The sequence below is a fragment of the Acanthopagrus latus genome, chromosome 22 (genome assembly GCF_904848185.1).
Source record: "Acanthopagrus latus isolate v.2019 chromosome 22, fAcaLat1.1, whole genome shotgun sequence".
NCBI lineage: Eukaryota > Metazoa > Chordata > Actinopteri > Spariformes > Sparidae > Acanthopagrus > Acanthopagrus latus.
In genome coordinates this window covers 9627800-9647727 of record NC_051060.1, presented here as the reverse complement: position 1 = coordinate 9647727, position 19928 = coordinate 9627800, and the positions used below count along the sequence as shown (strand labels likewise).

At 41.8% G+C, this 19928-nt stretch overlaps 1 protein-coding gene across 1 annotated transcript in view; it reads right to left on the bottom strand.

The window, feature by feature from the left end:
* LOC119011997 (nesprin-1-like) overlaps positions 1–19928 on the bottom strand; it is a 79721-nt gene that overhangs the window by 46393 nt on the left and 13400 nt on the right. The window contains exons 24-51 of the mRNA XM_037085440.1: positions 19662–19796; positions 19121–19276; positions 18834–19000; positions 18189–18510; positions 16914–17029; positions 16350–16470; positions 15974–16140; positions 15261–15411; positions 14280–15169; positions 13994–14152; positions 13750–13900; positions 13487–13645; positions 12902–13069; positions 12673–12774; positions 12271–12474; positions 11908–12113; positions 11441–11548; positions 10779–11070; positions 10364–10519; positions 9886–10224; positions 9606–9742; positions 9213–9342; positions 7907–8074; positions 6320–7801; positions 5020–5178; positions 3693–3848; positions 3370–3611; positions 56–2093 (exon numbers count right to left, since the gene is read on the bottom strand). Of these exons, the coding sequence (XP_036941335.1) occupies positions 56–2093; positions 3370–3611; positions 3693–3848; positions 5020–5178; positions 6320–7801; positions 7907–8074; positions 9213–9342; positions 9606–9742; positions 9886–10224; positions 10364–10519; positions 10779–11070; positions 11441–11548; positions 11908–12113; positions 12271–12474; positions 12673–12774; positions 12902–13069; positions 13487–13645; positions 13750–13900; positions 13994–14152; positions 14280–15169; positions 15261–15411; positions 15974–16140; positions 16350–16470; positions 16914–17029; positions 18189–18510; positions 18834–19000; positions 19121–19276; positions 19662–19796 (8781 nt within the window). The remainder of the gene's footprint in view (positions 1–55; positions 2094–3369; positions 3612–3692; positions 3849–5019; positions 5179–6319; positions 7802–7906; positions 8075–9212; positions 9343–9605; positions 9743–9885; positions 10225–10363; positions 10520–10778; positions 11071–11440; positions 11549–11907; positions 12114–12270; positions 12475–12672; positions 12775–12901; positions 13070–13486; positions 13646–13749; positions 13901–13993; positions 14153–14279; positions 15170–15260; positions 15412–15973; positions 16141–16349; positions 16471–16913; positions 17030–18188; positions 18511–18833; positions 19001–19120; positions 19277–19661; positions 19797–19928) is intronic.

Below are 19928 nucleotides of genomic sequence, written 5' to 3'. Positions count from 1 at the left end.
AAAAGGATGAAAAATGAAGCTGAGTATCTTCAAAAGTAAGAAAATTTAAGCTTACCATTTGTGAATGGCACTTTTGCTTGGTTGTATCCTTAAGAGTGTAAAGTTCCTCGTAGTTCTTGAGGTTTATTTTTTCCTTTCGTCCCAGACCTTCCAACACCCTCATTCCAGAGTCTATATTTCTCCAAATGACCCAGCACCTCCGTAGTGCATTGTCTACAGCTTTTTCATCTGGATTTACTGGTTCGGCTTCCTCCAGTTCCACTCTTGTTCTTTTGAAAAGCTCCATTAAGACAGGAAGCTCGGAGGAAAAATGCATACTTTGTAGAAGCCCGGCCACTAGGTTTTTGATGTGACCTGTGACAGAATACTCCCAGGAGACTAAAGTTTCCACTGTGTGGCGAATCCTTAGCCTCTCTGAGTTAAGCTCAGATGGGTACAACTCCTGAGCTATGGCCTCCAATTGGTCTGCTGCCTCTTGACACTGTGTCTTTACCAGAGGAAGTTCAACTAAAAGCGTCTGGCACAGTCTGAACCTCTCACCCACACTGATTGTTTTATCTTTGGTACACTGGATTTGCTCTTTGGCAATGTCCCTAGATTCCTCCATTTGTCTCCTAAGGTGCAGATATTTGTCTTGCTCGAAGGCATTCACACTAAGAGCCTTGCACTGGTCTTGCAGTTCCCCAATGGTGCACAGCAGGGAGTTTCGTTTCGCCTCCTGGCAGTGCTGAATCTCTTGTACTTCACATTGATGTTCCATTAGCATGTGCTTCCATTTGCTAGTTTTTGAGAGGATTTCCTGTGTTAAAGGGAACCTCTGCTTTTCAAGATTGGTGGAAATTTGCTGTAAACTAGCCTGGATGGTGGATAACTCCTCATCTGAGGAAGTTCTCTCATGAATCAGCTCCTCTAATTCCCAGCTGGTTGCTTTCTCATGAGCTAGCAATCCATCTAATTCAGTCCAAAGGCCTGACAGTCTGTTGACAAGGTAGCGGCTCTCTGCTGGACTCAACCCTTCAGATATTTCCCTGCAATTCACTGTCAGTGCATCCACCAGCGTCAGTTGGCTCTGTATCTCCGCTGTGGCCAATTTGTGGTTTTGCAGCTCAGTCTCTAGCTTTCTAATGTCAGCCTTTGAAACATTGTCAACATGGGCGCAGGGGTCTCTTTTAGCATGCGTCTCTGCTAACCAGGCATCCATGCTAGCAAGCTGGGATAACAGTTTCTCTCTCTCCCGCAGATTTTTCTTCATGGTGCGCAGGACATGATCCAAGCTGTCGGCAATAGCTTCATAAAGTTCTTCTACTGTCTTCAATACTTGGTCGCTTTCCTCCTTTTCTGTGTCAGGTGCTAAATCTTTAATCTGTTCAACTTCTACTTGCATCTTGGACCTTCTAGACCAAATATCAGTCTGAAATTTCTTCATCTCACCTATCTGAATGCGAGCCTCTTCTGGGAAAAGAGCCAACTTTTGCCCAATAGAGATGTGGTTTTCTGCCTGCTTTGCCCATACAATCAAATCTTTTAATTGCTTATTGATCTTAGCTGAAGAAATGCCTCCACAGCTGTGTGTGGAAAAGTCAAGTTTGCTCCTGGTGTCATCAAGCAAGGACCCCAGTTCCTGAAGACTACATTTGATCTCATCCTTCTCTTTCTGACCCAGAGAGAAACTGACGAGAGCATCCGACTGAGACTTTAAGTGCAGATAAAGCTGGTTGTACAGTTTTAGGTCTGTGGTCAGACAAACAAGTTCTAAAGCACTTTTGCTGTCCTGGCTTTCAAAGGTGGATATCTGAAGCGCTTCAAGCTTCCCTTTAAGCTGTTCGGCCTGTTTTATAAGAAGAGAGGACTGACAGGTGGAGCTTGAAGCATGCTGTAGAGCTCTTTTGATACTTCCTTCCAAAAGCCTCCATTCCTCCTGCACATCTCCAAGCTGGGCAAGAAGAGCACCTGAACTTTCAGCATCGCTCAAGTGGACTGACAGCTGGCTACTCAAATGGAGGAGTTCTTCCATCTTGTCTTTTTTCCTTTCCATGGTGTTCAGCAGGGCTTGGAGTTTGTCAGCTTGAAGGCTGCTGCTTCCCAAAGTATTTCTGACAAAACCAGTAACAAAAGAATATAAATGTATAGTTTGTCAGGTACACAATAAATTATTTCAAGTGTATTCACACCTGGCTCGTTTGAAGCAAGTGTTTCAAAACAGGGGTGCGAGATAAAACAATTGGGCCAAGTTGCCATGAAAGGGTAGTATCCAGCCCTACGAAGTGGACTCTACTGCGGTTCATTTGTCAAGTGAAAGCAAGCAACCACAAGTGATTTTGTGATGGTACATAGCTGAAACACTGACAAATCCATCAGCTTATCATGAAATCCGTACATGAAGTGATTTTATAATGATCTGTGTGAGCCATGTCTAATTGTATGCAATATTTTCTTCCCATATACTTTAAGACCTGCACAAGTCAGCACATGTATTTTCCCTGTTTAAAGGGTCAGAAGTTTTTAAAACAGCTGCTTTGGGATCCTACTCAGATTACTTTATCGGTTTATCTAGTCCATTAAAAAGTGAGTAACACCAATCTGACAGTCACTTTTATTACTTTACAAGACTCCTCCTTTCATCTTGTCTCGACATGTTAGTTATTATTAGCAATCTCACTTAGTAATGTTTTTACTTTTGGTGCATGTGTGTGTGTGTCATCAAAATGTGGTCCAGGAGATTCCAACTGTAGCTGGAACAACCACAGAATCAGTGTTGAGTACTTTGCCAGGTGTTTACCAGGTGTTGTCTGTTTGTCTCTCTGTATGTGGACAGATTCTTTTCAGCGTGACAGTGTCACAAGATGTATTCACAACACTTCAAAGGGTGTGTAGTTGTTACTACATTATCAAATGTCTACATGTAATAGTGTAGTGATGACTACTGAGTCATGTTACCATTTTGATAGGCGTCGCTGCTGGTGAGATCAGTGTACGACGGTTTCTTCTTCATAAAATGTGGTCTATTCGGAGTCTAATAATTCTGAAAATCGGTTATTTCTCCGCAGTCTCTTTGCGACACTACAGAACATAAATATATACATCAGAAGCATTAAAGTGCTGCATTTCTGTCAGTCACTGGAATTTGATTTTTCAGCTTAGGGCCACATAATGGAGGATGACAAACACCAGTGACACACATGATTCACATGTCAGGCTGTTTAACATCACAGTGACTTTTTAGAAATGAAACAAGAGTAAACATAAACAGGAATCGGACCAGAACTTAAATATAACAATGAATATACATTTTTTCCTATTCTGGACCAAATGAACTGAGCTTAGGGTGTGAAAACAAGTTATTTATAAAAGGATCAAAGGATTACTCACAAGCTCATTTTGTCTTTTTCAGCAGCTAGAACCTCCAGTAGAGCTCTGATGATCCTCATCTGTTTGTGATACTGTTTCACCTGATCCAGCTGTGCTGCTTTGACCTGCACGGTGGCCGAGGCATCCAGCAGTGCAGCACTCCACTGTCCTTCAACACGTTTCAGGGCACCTGCATCACAAATCCTGGTGGCACTCGTGCTTTTCATGGTGGCCACTTGTTCCTGTACAGACTGCCTGTAATCCTACAGTAGAAAGACAAAAAACATCAGCTGACATCAGCTCGTAACATTTCCCTAAATAACTTGTGAGACAGAAGTACATACCTCCGCCTCCTGCATCTGTTTGGCCATCACGGTGACGTCGAGCTGCGCTGGTTGATAGCGACATGCCAGGACTTTTTGAACAGTTCTTACTAATCGAATCTCGGGTTCACCGGGAAAGGACTTCAGGTACCAATTCAAGTCAATGTGTGGTGTGCGCTGTCACAAAATAAAGAATAAAAAAGAGAAATCTACTCATGAAATAAACTTGCTACACTGCTGGAAAAAAAATACAACCCCTTTATTGTCATGGCATGCTCAAGTTAGACCTTAAAACGAACTCACATGTCAGCATTAAGCCTTTATCAGGGAGTCTAATGGTTTGCTACTGTTTTAAAAGAGAGTGTCTTGGAGTTTCCTTCTGATTTTTAAGTCTCCAAGTCTCATTTCATTTTGTTGTTATTGCAAAATACTGCCTGTTACATCTTGAGCAGCCCAAACTGATGTCTTCACACAGCTTGTTATGTCTGACCAACAGCTACAAGGATTGAACTACTATCATGACACAAAGGGCAATGTTTTGTATTACTGCTTGAAAAATGGCTTACATGTATGAATAATTTATCAATGAACTGTTTCTGTGTTTTGATTGTAATGTATAAAAGAAGGAGAAAAATAAGCATAATAAAGTTGCACAAGAAAAAGCAAGCAGGGTAATCAGATTACAGCTCGTGATGTTCTCGTCTTGGAATTCAAAAATATGAGTCTAACTGCAGCCTTGAAAGGACTTTTTGTTTACAAAATGGTCATCAAGGGCGCCAGTGATTACCAGATGAAATCCTGTTTTTTTAGGCTTTGTTTGCCTCTTTTAATGCTCTTCTTTTTCAAGGTTATACGGGTCTACTTGATGAATCATCTTTTTGAAAATAATACAGAAAACATTAAAATAAGAGAACATTTATCTGGGCAGGTCAGAGACTGGACGCTGTGAGCAATTAAACCCACTAATGACCCTGCAGGAAATCATTGAGCCTCATTAGATCCTTCCCGTGGACCTTCCTGTCAGCAGCATCTTGGGAATACACAGACATCCATCAAAACACTGCCAGCTCTTATCTGCCTCACTGTTTATTGCAATTAAAACTGACCTCTTGGCCTGTTTGGAAACTTGAACAAATGCAATTATATTAAAAATCATAACACTTGAATGTTTAATTGGTTATTTTCATTTCTATACTCCTAAATAACACTAAATATATTGAGTTTACGGTCATAAAATAGGTAAGTAAATGGAAAATACTCACACACCGCTGGAATCTGATAATTTTGACTTTTCGTCTTCCCGGTCAATCAGTTAGCAATTGATTAATCTTGCATCTCTAATACTCACGTTTATTATGTTAATTTTTTCCACCAAGCTCTGGATCTCAGACAAAATATCCTGCAAGCTGCACTCGTGTTCGCAGGACTCCAGTGATCCATCAGATGTCTCCTCGGCTGCCAAACCCGGCGCTGTGCTCTCAGGCTCCATGCTTTCTTGGATCTGATGCTACAAACACAGAGGACAGGGGCTGTTTGTCCATAGATAATGACAGAGCTTCCTGTTCTTACCCCGCTCCACGCTGGTAAATATTACTATACTGACAGCAGCCAGGCGAGTCAGTACAGTTAACACAAGAATGTGCCTGAGTAGGGAGCAGTTTGCCCTGAGGGAGAAAGACATGGTCTATTCATCTAAAAAGTGCAGCCTCCCTTGCTTCTTTAAAGAAATAATTGGTCTGTTATAACTTGGTTAGACACCAAAACATGACAAGAACTGCACCGCTACCAGGCTGTACAAACATGGGAGGTGGCTTTTGAAATGTTTTGGACATGACCAATATGTATGCTGTAGCAGGGTGCAGGTGGAGCAGGAAGGGGATTTGAAAACGTGCAGCAGATTTCTTATTCGCTGCAGGAAACACGATACGAAGGAGAATAACGTAGAAGTGCTCTGGTGTGGTTTTCCACTATAATATGGAATTTAAAGAACAGGAAAGTCAAATTAAGGTCAGGAAGCCAATTACTGCTTTCTTAAATACAAATTTTGGTGAACATTTTCAGGACGCTCAACATTCACCGCTGGAAACAAATGTCACAGAGAATTCACACTGTTATTACTCACTATAATGACAGGTGTTCTTAGGAATTCCTCTGTGCCTTTGACTTGTACCATCCAATCACCTGTTACTGTCAGTCTGTAATCTTAGTGTTATAACTTTATTTCTGCACAGTAGAATTGATCATCTTGATAGTCATCCAGCTGTTAACACTTTACTGGAAGATGACTGATGATGATTAATTTGAAGCCAGTATTTGATTTAACTTGATTATATACTGTATTTAATCACTGCCAACACTTAATACAGGTTTGTGGAATCGACAGTTTCTTGCCCACGACCAGCTGTGTGTCTTGCAAAGCGCAGCACACTGATAATCAAGTTGATTCTCACTGAAACAATAGTTCCCTTATGGGGTCACAAAATACATCTGTTGGTTATATAGGATGAACATGTTCTCTAATCTTTGGTTATTTTTTTTAGATTTACTGGAAAATTAAGCTCTTTATACATTTATGTAAACAAATTTTGGTATAAATGTTCATTAATGGTACAGATTTTGATGAATCAGAAGTGGACATTGCTTTGTACCTTAACTTTACATTCTTCTATTAGCAGCGGAGCTTTAACTCGTCTTCTTGGCACTTTCAAACATCCCCACTTCGGGCGGTCAGGCTCACTTGCTTCTTCTTCAATGGTTTCTCCCTCTGCCATCTCCAAACGTCCTGTACCTGTGCTCTGCGCCGTGTTGGCAGCAGTCCATTGTTTACTGTCCCCAGCAGGTATTTGTGTTTCAGTTAAGACATCTTCCCCCACCATGCTCACAACTGAGCTCATTGTTTGCTCCTGACTGTGACAGAAACCTGTCATTTCCTCATGTTTGACATCCGGACATGTTGTTTCCGCTTGATTTGCAAACCTACTGCATAATTCAGAGGATTTCAACACCTCACTGGTAATTAGGTCACAGGCGTCTCTGTTTTCTTTGCAGGATAATTTGGCGCTTGCTGGTTTTACCTCGACAAATTCTGTACTTACTGATGCCGCAGGGTTTTCTGGTAGTGACTCTGCTGCTTGAGAGTCGCATAATGCACTCGTTAAATGGTGGATCTTCAAGTCTGTTTGATCAGATTCAGGACCGATTACTGTTGTAAAGAATCCAGATTTCTTCTCAGGCGACACTTCATTTGGTTTCACACTGAATTCCTCGCAGCATTTCGCCTTTTCTTGAGCATCAGTAACAAACTTAAATGTGTCTGATTGTGCGTCATACAGCACTGCTCCCTGAAAACATCTGATAATATCTGGATGAACATCTTTATTTTTCTGCATGTCCTGCGGCTCAATGTCTAACATTATTGTAAACACTTTCTGTGGGGTTATGCTCTCGTCCTCGCAATTAAACATCTCCGCTTGTGCTGCTATGGGTTCAGATACATTTCCAGGGGTCGAAACGGGGGATTTGTCTGGATTTGTGGCTAGAGATCCAACCAGGGATTGGATACAGAGTTCTGAATCGATTTCTTTGGCACGGTCTGTGCCTATAGCCGACAATTTTGAGTCCTGGGTTGAGGTTGCATCTCCCTGAAATGATTCAGTGTCCTCTTGCAGAGCTGTTAAACTTTTGTTGAGAGTAGGAGGGGTGCCTGACATTAAAGGCTCTGAGCAATTTCCAGAAAGTGTCCTGAGCCCATTGTTTGAAGTAATACTACCATTCCTTAATGTGTCACTATCATCCGTTGTCAAGTTTTTATATTGTGGAGTTGATGTTAGCCAATGTGATTCTTGTTGGTTTGTTGCTTTGAAATCATCTGGGGTTTCTGCACAAGAAAACTGATGAGGGACAAATGCATCTTCTCTGGCCGTTTCCAAAGTGCCTTGAGTTTTTGTTCTGCAGTCATTCTGACCACTGTGTGAGTTTCCCTTGTCATCTGTTTCAGAAAGGGAAGGAGAGGAAGCAGGACACACAGCTGGAGTTTCAGCGGCTGAAGCTAAATGTGGTGCATCACTTTCTCCTTTAAAGGCTTCGTAAACAACTTTGGCCAATTCTCCTTCACGAGGACCATGGCTGAGCTGTGAAACACATTGAATTGATCGGAAATATTAATAAAAAACATCTTTACACTATTAACATTACTATGTTGGCTGATAGAGGACTGTGTCTGAGGAGAGACTCACCAGGTGTTTAGTTAAGGATTCAACTGCAGGTGTTTCACTGAGAACATCTGAGACCCTTTTCTGCAGTTCCTCTGTCACGTTCGTTCCCAGACAGTTTAGAAGAAAGTCTCGCTCTGAGAGCACTTCACGAAGAGCTTGTTGATGCATCAAGCCCTCATCCAGAGCTACCTATAAGAACACACAGACAGATACCTTTATTGAGATCCTTGACCTAAGCAATGAGAAGAGAGAAGGCAACAACCAGCACGAGAAGCAATCTGACAGTTTCGTATTTTGAATATCTTAAAATTTACTTTGCTTGTCACTTTACAAATATTTGGTCATTAGTTAAAGCATTATAAGGGTTTAAGTTTAGGCTAAGTGTAAGATTTGGTTTTATGTCAGTGCCAGATGAAGAATTAATGGATTGCCAAAGTTATTAAAACTGCTAGGAACATGAATGTCTAAACAGAATTTTAAGGCAATACATCCAAGAGCTGACATTATGCCATTACACAAAAAATTGCAAAAAGTATATCTGATGGTTGCACTCGAGGGAAAAGTCAGGCGATGACTAACATCATTAGGGTAAATGAACAAAAGATTAAGGGTTTTTGGCAGATGGTAAATGAGTTCCAACATGTTCCCGATCCTTAGTAATGCCAAGGACCAAACCTATTTAGACACAACCTTCTTATGAGGACTCTTATGTTCACCATGTACCACAAAGGAAAGAAGGTTCCCCCCTGTAGTATTATTTAAGAGTTGATGAGAGACCTGTATGTTAAGATCAACTTATCATATCGAGTGATAAATCTGGCTTTATTCTACATTTCTCTCACTGACACCAGATAGACCCCCAACAAATGTTCAGCTGTGAGTTTGCTCAGAGTTCCCAGCTGTTTCAGGAGACTCCGGAACCCTTTTATCAAGTAAAAATATACACAGTATTTGTGACCTGTTTTTACAGATTTTTATTGTCATTAGGAATGAAAACAGAAACTAAAAAGCCAATAGTTGTCTTTTTCATGGTTACTTCTTGCAGTAGTAAAAGTAGATAAGAAGTCACGGCAAGTAAAATGTATTAATATAACACCAATTCACAACAGAAGCTCATGACACTTTTATTTAAGTCAGCCCAATACTTGAAATTTAATTGAATAAATTAGACTTCATGTCTTAATAACAGTTTTTCTATATTGTCAAGACAAGTGTGCAAATTTACAGAAACCTTTTTTAAGCTTGTCAAATGTGCATACTTGTTAATATTCTGTTTATCAATAAATCGATTAACAGAGAAATGTACAGACACATTGGTTTGTTTTACCTGGCAGAGGGATGATGGTTCATCATGAACTGTTTGGCTCAACTTCTGCAGCTGACTGACGACCTGTCTCACCCTGTTAGCAGTGATTTCAGCCCACTCCTGTTTCTTTTGTTCATAAATGGACCTGAGGCTACAGTGAGAACAACAGAGAGCGAAAGAGACAGAATAATGGAAGAATTTGATTTTGAGCTTGTGTGTGTTCATGTACATTTCACAAAGTGTAAAAGTCTATGTAAAGAAATCAGATTTTCTCTGCCAAGCTGTTATTTGTTTACTTTACTTATGCTAGTGTCTGAGAATTGTCCTAGTGTTGACCAACTGGTTCCAAAAGCTTTTTTTTTTTTTCCCAATGTGAAGCATGCAAGCTATATGTTTTGAAACAAGGTTAAATACCTGTCAAGGTCTTTAGCAACTGCTTCAACAGACAAATTGACACTTGCGGGAAGTGTTTCTTGTGTGATGCTCAACTCTCCAGTTTTCTGCAGGCCGGAAATGCTTGCAGCCAATTCTGTCAGCCTGGTATCACAGTCCTGAGACAGACAGAGAGAGAGAGAGAGAGAGAGAGAGAGATAAATGCTCCTCCGATGACACTGTGAGTGTGTGGATAAGTCTGTTAACTTGTTAAACTTTTACTCAGAGAAAAGCAATATTTCATCGGATCTTTAAATAATACCTGTATTGTGTTCCACTGCACTTTTAGCTGGCTGATATCAGGCAACACTCCACGGTTCTCACATAGATTTGAAACATTTTCAGCCAGGTCTTTCAGTGCAGTCTGTACACAGGAGACCTCTTCCTCCACTTGGTGAGCTCTCTGATTGCCGTTGTCTCTGAGCAGCGCCAGATTTTCTCTGATGCTGCTGTCTAGCGCCCTCTTGTGGTTTTTGAGGTTGTCAACCTGCTGGGAGAAGCTGGCTGAGGCCCTGGCCGTGGAACTGGCTGTGACCGAGTCCTTGAGTGTTTCAATCTGTAAAAGTTCTTTATCTACATCTACAACGTCTTGTAGCAAATCCTGCAAAGTGAAGAGGTGAGAGATAAACACAAATAACAATATAGGTGGCCTCCTAAAAATGTCCTTTATCATGGCGAGTGGAAATGTAAGGGAGCTTTTATGCATGATTAACTGCGTCAGTTTACTTAAGGGACATCACCTCCAGAGCTGTGATCAGTCCAGCTGCGCTTTCTGTCGGAGCTTGACAGGCTGACATCCTTTCCTGCAGGGAAGTCAGTTTGTGGTGGCAGTCCTGCAGCAACCGGCCAAAATGTTCCTCATTACTCACACCTTCCTCGAGGCGGGAACACACACCCTGTGGACATTTCAGGGACACCAAGTCGAAATCAGACAGCTTATCATTTATATTGATTAACTGGCGGTTTTCAACCTTTTTTTTGTCTGACATGTCCTATTAGGCGAGCTCAAGTATCCTTTCAATGACCAGAACTGTCACATTCCAAATGTGTTCACTGTCATTGATTTTAAGTGGGTGCTAACAATACATAGAGTGAAAATTGTGTGAAAATGGGTGATTTGCCAGATATGTAGAGAAACTGAGTATGTTGTCTCACTTGCGCACTGTGGAGTCTCTGCGCCACAGGACTCTGGAGGCCGCGGGCTTCACCAAGTGGAGAGTCAACAGCTTGTCCCAGATGTCCACTGCAGGACTGAATTGACTTTGACAGAGTCTGAAACACATCTCTGCTTGGAGAGCTCTGCTTTTCACTGGAGCCACACAGAACGTTTGTTTGAAAGTTGTTGTATCGTTCCAGTAGTTTGCTGCTCTCTGGCACCAGAGGAGACTGCTGGAGTGTGCTGCTCTGTAAGGATGACACAAGCCGACTGAGGGCCTCTGTCCTCCCCCTGCAGTGGAATAATATGGACAGTGTTAATGTTCAGTCACAGGTTATTCACACTTTCAAATGTTAGCGATGGGAACTAAAACTGAGCATTAAAAATAAGTTGTATCATTACTCACACCCCTTGAATAAACTATCTACCTGCTGCAGACTGTCTTACTTTCTGTCCTGGTTTCTACAGACTTTGGTAACAGTTTTCACCCCTCTGGGTCTAACTTAGCACATCTGCATCTCCCTTTTTCTTTTTCTTTGTACGTATTTTGGAAGTTGTTAGCATCTTTTAGTGAGAATATCAACTGTAGCTTACTTTAAAATACTTATACATAGTATACAGAGCTGGACCACATATAACTGAAATCAGAAAACAGTTTGACCTTTGTTGAAGCACTTCCTCTTGCAGGAGATTAAGATCCTCCTCCTTTGCAGCTTTTTCCTCAACGGTTTGCAACCACTGGTCCAATTGCTCACACTCACTTTGCAGCCTACAACATATACATCATACACTATGAGTCCAGGCATGACACAAACACACCTATATACAGTATGTACAATGCACTGTAGATTGAAGTATCAAGAAACATTACAGGAGAGACCTCAGAAAACAAGTCGAACTTGTTTTGCTGTCTTTTTTTTTCTCTTACAGTTTAAACTGCATTAATCTCTATTTTAACTCAAACTTTAGTCTGTTACATTCAGAGTTTCAGGGATATATTTTGTATATTGTCCTGATTGTTCACAAATCCCATGAAAACAGTAACACCAACAATTAGTTCATCCTACTAACAGGTTCTGCCTGAATAATCTCCCAATCTTACTCCTCCATCCAAAACATTATTGCTACCTGTCCAGAGCCTGGATATTTCTCTGAGTCTGGTCTTCCACCTCTGAGAGGAGCTGCTGGGTGTTTCTGACTTTATCCTGCAGCTGCTGCGCATCCACAGTCAGACTCTCTAGGCTGGATGAACTCACTATGGAGGCCAAAATACACAGATCCTCCAGCAGGCTCTCTGCCTGCTCATCCTGGGTTTGCAGCTCATTAAGTGAATCCTGGAAAGAAAGATAGTTACTGTAAGTGAAAAAGCATTTTAAAGCACCAGTTATCTAATGTTGTAGCCTCAGACATGTATCACTACCCTCTTTATCAAATGCAAGATCTTCCTCAGCCTCAGTGTGCTTCACTGTATACCACAGGTGAGGTCCTCACCTTGAGTTTTGCGAGGACTGTTGCAGCATCTGGAGCACTCAGTGTGAGGAGGGAGTCCTGAATCCTCTGAAGGGAGTTAAAGCATCCATCCATCTTGGCAGTAATTTGCCCCCTAGCAGCCACCATCTGCCTGTAAACATCCTCAGCTTCAGAAACAAGCTCCTTCAGCTGCTCCATCTTCTTCCTCAGCTGAGTCCCCACAACCTAGACAAAATAAAGTTTGAAGTTTGAAATAGAGGCATCAACATTTCACAACAGCAGTTCGGTTCAACAAGTTAAACTGGAGCTGAAAACTAATTCAGTACTATATTTATACACTTTATCTGTCAGTCCTTGCAGCTTTACAGTGATTCAGCCTGAAGCACCCGAATCCCAAACAGGAAACCAAATCACATGCTGTACCTGCAGCTCCAGAGGAGGCTCCGTGCTTTGAAGCAGCGTCTGAATCTCAGTAGCTCGTCTGTGGAAACGCTCCATATTCTCCTCCTGGACCACAATCTCATTCTGAATGAAGTTAAAAGGAGATGATCTTTGTTAAAAGTATAAACCTGAAGAACATTTCCTTCCCATAAGGCTGTCCAAACTGGTCTATACCTGTGCATTACAAAATAAAACAGAAAGACTGTTCTACCTGCAAGGCACTGATGTCTTCCTCTGTCTGAAAGGACGGCGATTCAGCAAATACTGCCAGTTTATTGGCAGTCCAGCTCTCCACCACTGCTCCCAGCTGGAGGACCCCATCCCACAGAGTCAGTCCATGGCAGAGGTTTTCAAAGTAGAAATCTGTTCTTTCTGATATCTGTAACGTAAATGAACTGTCATGGTTTGGGGTACAAGTTTGTGAAATTCCTGTTTTATTGTGAAAGTGTTACTCTCTACATGTATCCTGCCATTCTGATTCTCCTGATTGGTCTCACTTGTCTCTGATTAGCCTCCTGTGTGTTTCCCTTTTTCAGTTATCAGTCTGTTTACATTTGCAGCTTATCTTTCATCTGTATTCCTGTGTTTCATGTGTCTGACTGGTTTGTTCTCAGTTAAGTTTAGTTTTTCTCCTCAGGTTTTTTGTGTTTGTCTCGGCCTTCTACTTCTAATCTTTTTGTTACCTGTCAATTTAGATTCTGCTTTGTTCTGAAAGAGTAAACATACTATATGCATACAGATATATATGTATATGTACACACACAACAAAGTGCACCCTTAAAGTGACAGAACTCACATCCAGCCAGCGATCCATGAGAGCATCTGCTTCACCGTCATATGGGACGATGGTGCATTCTGGGAGGTGACGTAAATGAGTGTGAAGCTGCCTGCAGACACTGCGGACCTCCTCTATGCCGTCACCAAGGTTGGTAAGCTCTGCTTTTGTTTCCTGGACCTAAGAAACACACAGAGTAGTCAACAATTTGCCAGGGACAACAAAATAATTTTCATTTTGTTTTTGTTGCATCCGTTCATCATCTCAATTTAACTGTGATATACCTTAGTCTGCTGTCGGTGCAGATTGTCTCTCCCCATGTAGGAAGCTTGTTCACTGATGGTACTCTCTGCCCTCTGCAGTGACCCACTCAGCTCACCACGAATGCTCTGAAACCTCTTCAGCAGCTTTGTTAGGATATCACATCGCTCCAGCCTGCATGTGATCCATGATGTGACAAACACAAACTCAGCAAACAACTACAAGTCATCAAAGCAAATCACAAAGGAGTGAATATGCTCTCTTTACCTTTCAGCTACAGCTTTTGTCACCTCCTCCCAGACATCCTCCATTTCTGGGGTTTGACTCACATCGGGGATTTCTGACTGTGAAGATGCATCTCGTATGTGCTGCAGCTCACTGAGGTGGCCAGCAAGACGACTTTTCAGCTCAGTCAAAGCACGTGTCCTACAGAGGAGGACACAATCATTACTAGACGAGGGGAGTATAATATAATACAATTTTGATAATATTTTGATTAATTTTACACCCGTACTAAGAATTATGTGTTTTATGACCCAGATCAGTGTTGTACCTCTGTTGTAGAGCAGGCAGGGTGGGCTCCTGTAACCCCAGCTGCTCAGCTGCCTCCTTTATCTCCCTCAGTGTGCCTAACAAGGCACCTCTCCTCCGGGACAAACTCTCCTTCTCTTCTTCCTCTTTTTTAACTTGGCTGCTTCTCCTTCTTCTCTGGTCTTTGGCTTCTGAAAGACCCCCATTAGACTTCCATGTTTCAGCCTCATCCTCCCTTTGTGTTTTTCTATCCACCTCCAGCCTACTCCTTTTGGCCTCTATCCCTAACTCTTCTTCCATCCTACTTGTAGTTGGATGCTGCTGCTCCCGTGATGAATCATCCCAATTTTTTATCTGACCTATTTCCAGAGGATTCAACTCCTGGATCTGCTCTTTTCCCACTGGAAACAGTTCATCTTTTCTCTCCATCCTCCTGACACTCATCAGTTCTTTTCCCACATCCACGGCTTGCTGGGACAATGATGTCAACACATCCTGGCACGTCACTGTTGCACCATCCATAGTCAGAGTCATCCCCACTGCCTTTAAAGTGCTGTCAACACTATCAGATTGTTCCGCAGCAGTCTGCAACTTCTGCTGCATTGCTGCCTGCCAAGAGTGTCTCTGCTGCTCCCAGTTTGCATCATTCTGCTGTCTGCTGGGTTCCTGGTTTGCCAGCAGTTTTGGGATATCAGCCTTGACTTCCTTCACTGTGGCCAGGAAGTGATCCAGAGCCTGGGCAGCTGACTGAACTCTCTCCAGCCGCTGTCGGAGCTGCTCCAGATGATGGACACTGTTGTGGACAGCCAGGCAGACGAGTGAGGGGGATGTGGCATCTGGCCCTTGTGTTTCCTCTTCAGAGCCTCGTTCTGATAGCTTTCTCATTTCTGACTGCAGTCTGTCGTCCAGTTCCTAGGGAACACAAGAGGGGTTTATGATTAATATGTGCATATTTTACTCTCAGAATTAAAGTGCTAATTGTTTGAAAACAGCTTGGATGTACCTTTAAATCAGACAACAGTGTAGGATCAACCAAAATGAAGGAGGAGATGTCCACAGACTCTCTGAGGATCCGGTCGAGTTTTTCTGTGATCATCTCCATCTGATCCTCTGCAGACTCCAACAGGTCCGCAGTATTCTCTATAGATGTCATCCTGACACAAACCAAGGTAAAAGAATCCGCTGATAAGGATCATGGAATAACATTGAAAGCCCCAGAACAACAGAACTCTGTTGTTCACGGAAGAGGTCATGTTTTTAAGTTTTTATTCACGTTAAGTTTAGTCATGTTTGCTGACTTCCTCTCCCTGATGCATCAGGTTTCTCCACAGAACATATAATAACAGATGACAAAATGAAATACACTATTACTTTGAGCGAACTGACAGATTCTCTCTGGGTCCGAACATTGTTGGAAGCATTTGGGATAATCTCAATGCAGAACTCAACAAAATGTTTAACAAAGGTTGCTTTTAGACATTTTAAACATTATGTATTATATCTGTATTACAGTTGTGCAATACATTTGATGGGGTTAATGATTAAAACCAATAACACTGTTCGTACATGGCCAGGAACAGGTGTACTGTATCTGTCAGTCAAAAACATCTGTGGTAAAGTATCTTTTTATGAAGTGACCAACAAGGAACCGTGTTACAAATGTGCTTTTGTTTGTTGAGTCAGTACTGAATGATTAATCTGAAAGATGTACTGTACCTGCTCTGTAGGCACATCTGTTGGTCTCTCCACTGCTGAGTCAGCTGCACCCAGATTATTTCCACTTTGCTCTTATCTTCCGTGGTCATCAGATGGGAGCACTGGGACAGCTGGGTGTACTGGAGCTCAAACTCAAACCATAGTGCCTCTGTTGCCTGTTTTAAAATCTGTTCACAAAGAAACACAGCATTTATTTGATACTGTGAAGTTTGACCTTGTGAACAAATGTCTGTTTAACAGCTATTTTGTTTTAGGTTGTAGAAATGCAAATGCAAGTGACGCCAAGCTCACTCTGCACTGAGAGCACCATTTCCAAACATGGATCAAAACATACCTGAAGATGAATGTTAAGTGTTGAAATGACGTTTAAACTTGCCTGTAGCTGCTTCTTGTGTTTCTGCAAGGTGGAGACGGTGACTGAGTCCGAAATAAACTCATCCAAATGGTGCTTGTTCTTCTGAAGCTGAGACTGAAACTCGGAGCAGGACTTTCTGTACCTATAATAAAAGAGTAACACATTGTTTGAACCAAACATTTGATTCATTTGTGACACTGAAAGGCTACATGGGAACAGAGCGTGCTGCAAAATCCGTAACATCCAGTTCATGGCACTATTGTGGATTTTATTCTTATTTCACCACAGTGATAATAAGGAACATGGAAGACTGGCATGTCCGTGGCATGATATTGTTGTTTAAATGGTTTACACAGTCAATAACATAGTAAACCCACAATGAAATGTAAATATTTGTTAAGAAAAAAATTAAATGATCAATTTGAAAGGATAATGCTGAACCAGATGTTCCTCAAAGGCAAATGAATATTAGATCTATTCTGGATTATGTTCTACTGTAATAATATGTCAGGTTAAAACGTAATTCCACATTCCACACAGTTAAACAAAAATAAAAAAAAGAAAGACAGCAGTATTAACCCACACCTTTCCAGTGCTTCCTGTATGGGGGGGTGCTCTTCCTGTGGTGGGGCGGCTGTCTCTCTGATGACGGTCCACTCTGCCTCCTGCTTGGTCTCCACAGTGTTGCCTCTGACAACCGCCTGAGAGATGGGAGAGTTGGATTGTAACAGCTGAGCGAGGAACAGAGGAAAAGATGAAGCAGCGTGCCGATCCAATTACAGAGGATTAGTGCCCTGCAGCTGGTGCTGTGACTTCTCCAGGTCAGTCACAGCCAACCAAACTGCTGAGTTCTTTTCTGACCAGGAGGATCATGATACCATCACCTGTAACCAATGACCCTTTGGAGCATTTACCAACTTTCCCAGTCTTTTGTTACTTGTTTGAGATGTTTTTGCTGTTATCAAATTTAGAATGAGCATATATCTACAAAAATCAGTGGATCAATAAAGGGAAACCTTAAATATATTGTCTTTGCACTTTTTACAATCAAGTGTATTTCAAAAAGAAATATAAGATTATCACAGTCGTTTTTTTTTGTTTTTTTTTATGTTAAACACAGCATCCCAACATAGTAATTGGGTTGTAGAGAGGTTTTGGCTTGCAGTGAAAACCAAAGAAAGAGGCAGAAAGGGTTACTAATAAGTTTTTCTTTGCTGCAGGAGGCCAAATGTTCACAGACATTGATGTCCAGGATTTAAAAAAAGGGCAAATCCAAGTGATGGCTGTTAAGCTTTCCCCTTCTTTCTTTAATTTAAAGCATACATTTTATGTCATGTGCTGTATTCTTTTTTATTATTATCTACTGCTGAGCCTACACAACAAAACTGAAGCACTTGATGCACCCAAAGAAGTCGATTCACCACTCACGTCTTTGCTAGGTCAATAAAAATGCTGATCGTTGTTTCTAGCTGAAATTCAGAGCTGAAAAATCAATTAGTTCTGACAATTGGTTGATTCTAGTTTATTAAAAACAGTCTTGATAATCAATTAATCATTTCAGTTATTTCTGTTTAGCAAAACTGTCAAACATTTGCTGATTCCAGCTTACTATCTATAAAGATTTGCTTCTTTTCTGAGTCACTTATGATGGTTAGTGAAGAATCTTTGGCTTTTGGAATGTTGGATGGACAAAAAGAAGCAGTTTGAAGATGTCGCTGTCACTTAACAATCAGTTAATTGTGAAAATAACTGACAAATTAATCGATAATGAAAATGATAATTAGTTGCAGCCCTAAGAGCAATAACATACCTATAGAGCTCATAATATTAAGAGAATCTAAATAAAAGCCCTCTTCATACCTGTATATGAGCTTGGGTTTGTTGATTGTCCCCTGCGATGTGCAACAGACGAACTTTCAGCGACTGCTCTTTGGCTCGAAGTGATGGCTTCAGATTTTTCACCGACCCACCGCCGCAGAGTTGTGTGAGGTCTCCCTCGCTCGCTGTTGGGACATCCTGAACTCGCAATGTCGCGACATCCCCACCACTTCCCCCAGGTGACGGGACTTGCTGTGGGCTGTCTACGCTTTGTTTATGCGGGAGATTGTTGCTCTGTTGCTGCGTGTCAGCCGACATGCCAGTCGCTCTCAGTGGGGTGTTTCCCCAGAGCTGCTGTCCCCTGCTGAGTTAAGAAGTGTTCATCAGTGGGAGGTCGATGATGGACGGTTAGAACCACTCAGTCCTACAGGCAGCTTATTAAGATTAATAGACTTGAGGGATTACAGAGTGACAATGGTTAATAAATAAGCTGTCTGCTTCAGTTAAACAATGTCGGAGGTGTGACCATTATTAGGATTCGAATGCAGTTATACTTTTGTAATGATTTTCTGCAAAAACCTTCTCAGACTCTGTCTTTATATGCCTTAATAGATGTGTGGAGTGGAGTGGATCTTTAAATGTGTTGAATTGCAATGTATCACACCTCATGCGGCCCCATTATCTTACCAGTCGGATGGGAGCACTGTGTCACTAGGCTGTGTTTCCAGTGCTTCATCTGACTCCCTCAGTTGGTCTGTTTCCAGGCAGGAGGATTCACCTGGCGTCAGTGTTTCACACAGCTCTTGGAGCGTTTCAACACATTCCTCAGCAGATGCAGCATCGTCCATGACAGCCTGGGAGACAAGTGACTCAAGTTTCTTTCTGTCTGGCTATCTTAACGTTTCCCAGACCATACAGTCTATTACACGACACAGTTAGATGTTAATGCGAATGTTAGAGAGTTATGCAAATACCTGTTGTCGCAACAGAGAGTCAAGGTCAGTCTGGTCAGTGGCTTCATGCAGATGGTTAGTTTGCATTTCACACTGCACAACAGATAAAGACTGCTCTCCCTCTCTGATCTTAGACAATAAGACGGGAACATAGGCCGCCATTTCTCCGCGTACATCCTGAGTTTGACACAAACAAGACACTTAAGAAACATGTAAGTGACGTAAGCGTTATCATGGTATATCATAGCTGTTAAAGCTGAAGGCAACCAGTAAAATACTGAATGAAATGGGTTATGTTATGAGTTATGATGATGAACTACACTGATGCAGGTGGGATAAGTCAGAAAGTTACATAATGTAAGAAAATGTGTTTGGGTGTTAACCATATTAAGAGTAAGATTGAGGACAATAAAACAGCTTAAACTTCAGGGATATAGTGTACGGTTGTATGATTAAGCCTATAGACTGGTTCAAAAGCTCCTTTAAACTTTTCTTTATGACAGAGGTGACTGAAACCCTTCTAAGGGGTGCAACAGTGTTCTGTGTCCAGTCTCTGTCGTACCTCCCACTGCTTTCTGACTGAGTCAGACAGGATCATCAAGTCCTGAAGTTTGGGCCCAGTGCAAAAGGCCCCCAAACCCTCCACTGCAACCAGGAACTCCTCCAGGAAGGCAGGCTGCAGAATCTTTAAAGCTCTCTGCACAGAAAGACACATAACTGGACAAACATACACAGACAAAAACAGCAGCTGTGCAAAGCAAAACAGCACAGACCTTTAAAAAATGTGTCCCAATTCTGATTTACATTTTTGAGTTTCCAAGGTCTGGAT